General features: G+C 41.9%; 1 protein-coding gene across 1 annotated transcript in view; it reads left to right on the top strand.

The window, feature by feature from the left end:
* mak16 (MAK16 homolog (S. cerevisiae)) overlaps nt 1–320 on the top strand; it is a 5,728-nt gene that overhangs the window by 2,710 nt on the left and 2,698 nt on the right. The window contains exon 4 of the mRNA XM_035658858.1: nt 158–222. Coding sequence (XP_035514751.1) covers nt 158–222 — 65 coding nt within the window. The remainder of the gene's footprint in view (nt 1–157; nt 223–320) is intronic.

Below are 320 nucleotides of genomic sequence, written 5' to 3'. Positions count from 1 at the left end.
ACTGCTGTAGATGAACGTCTTCATCCTCAGAGGTTCCTTCAGTTATCAGAAGTCTGACAGATGAAACTGCTGCGAACCTTTAGAGCTGTAAAGTATTTGATGAAATCTGACCTCAGTTTAAAAGAATACTTAATAATGTTTGTGTTTGTGTTTGTAGGTCAGTGTTTCCTCTACATGAAGGTGATCGAGAGAGCAGCGTTTCCTGCCAAGATGTGGGAGAAGGTGAGCACGAGCTTTGTTTATTTCAGTTAACTCGAGCCGCTAGCAGCTGAAGCTAACGACAGCTGACGGAAGAATGAACGACAATAAAAGCTTTAAAG

Source organism: Morone saxatilis, unplaced genomic scaffold, assembly GCF_004916995.1.
Source record: "Morone saxatilis isolate NCDOM2014 unplaced genomic scaffold, NCSU_SB_2.0 Contig16, whole genome shotgun sequence".
Taxonomy (NCBI): Eukaryota; Metazoa; Chordata; class Actinopteri; family Moronidae; genus Morone; species Morone saxatilis.
This window is presented reverse-complemented; position numbering and strand designations above follow the sequence as displayed.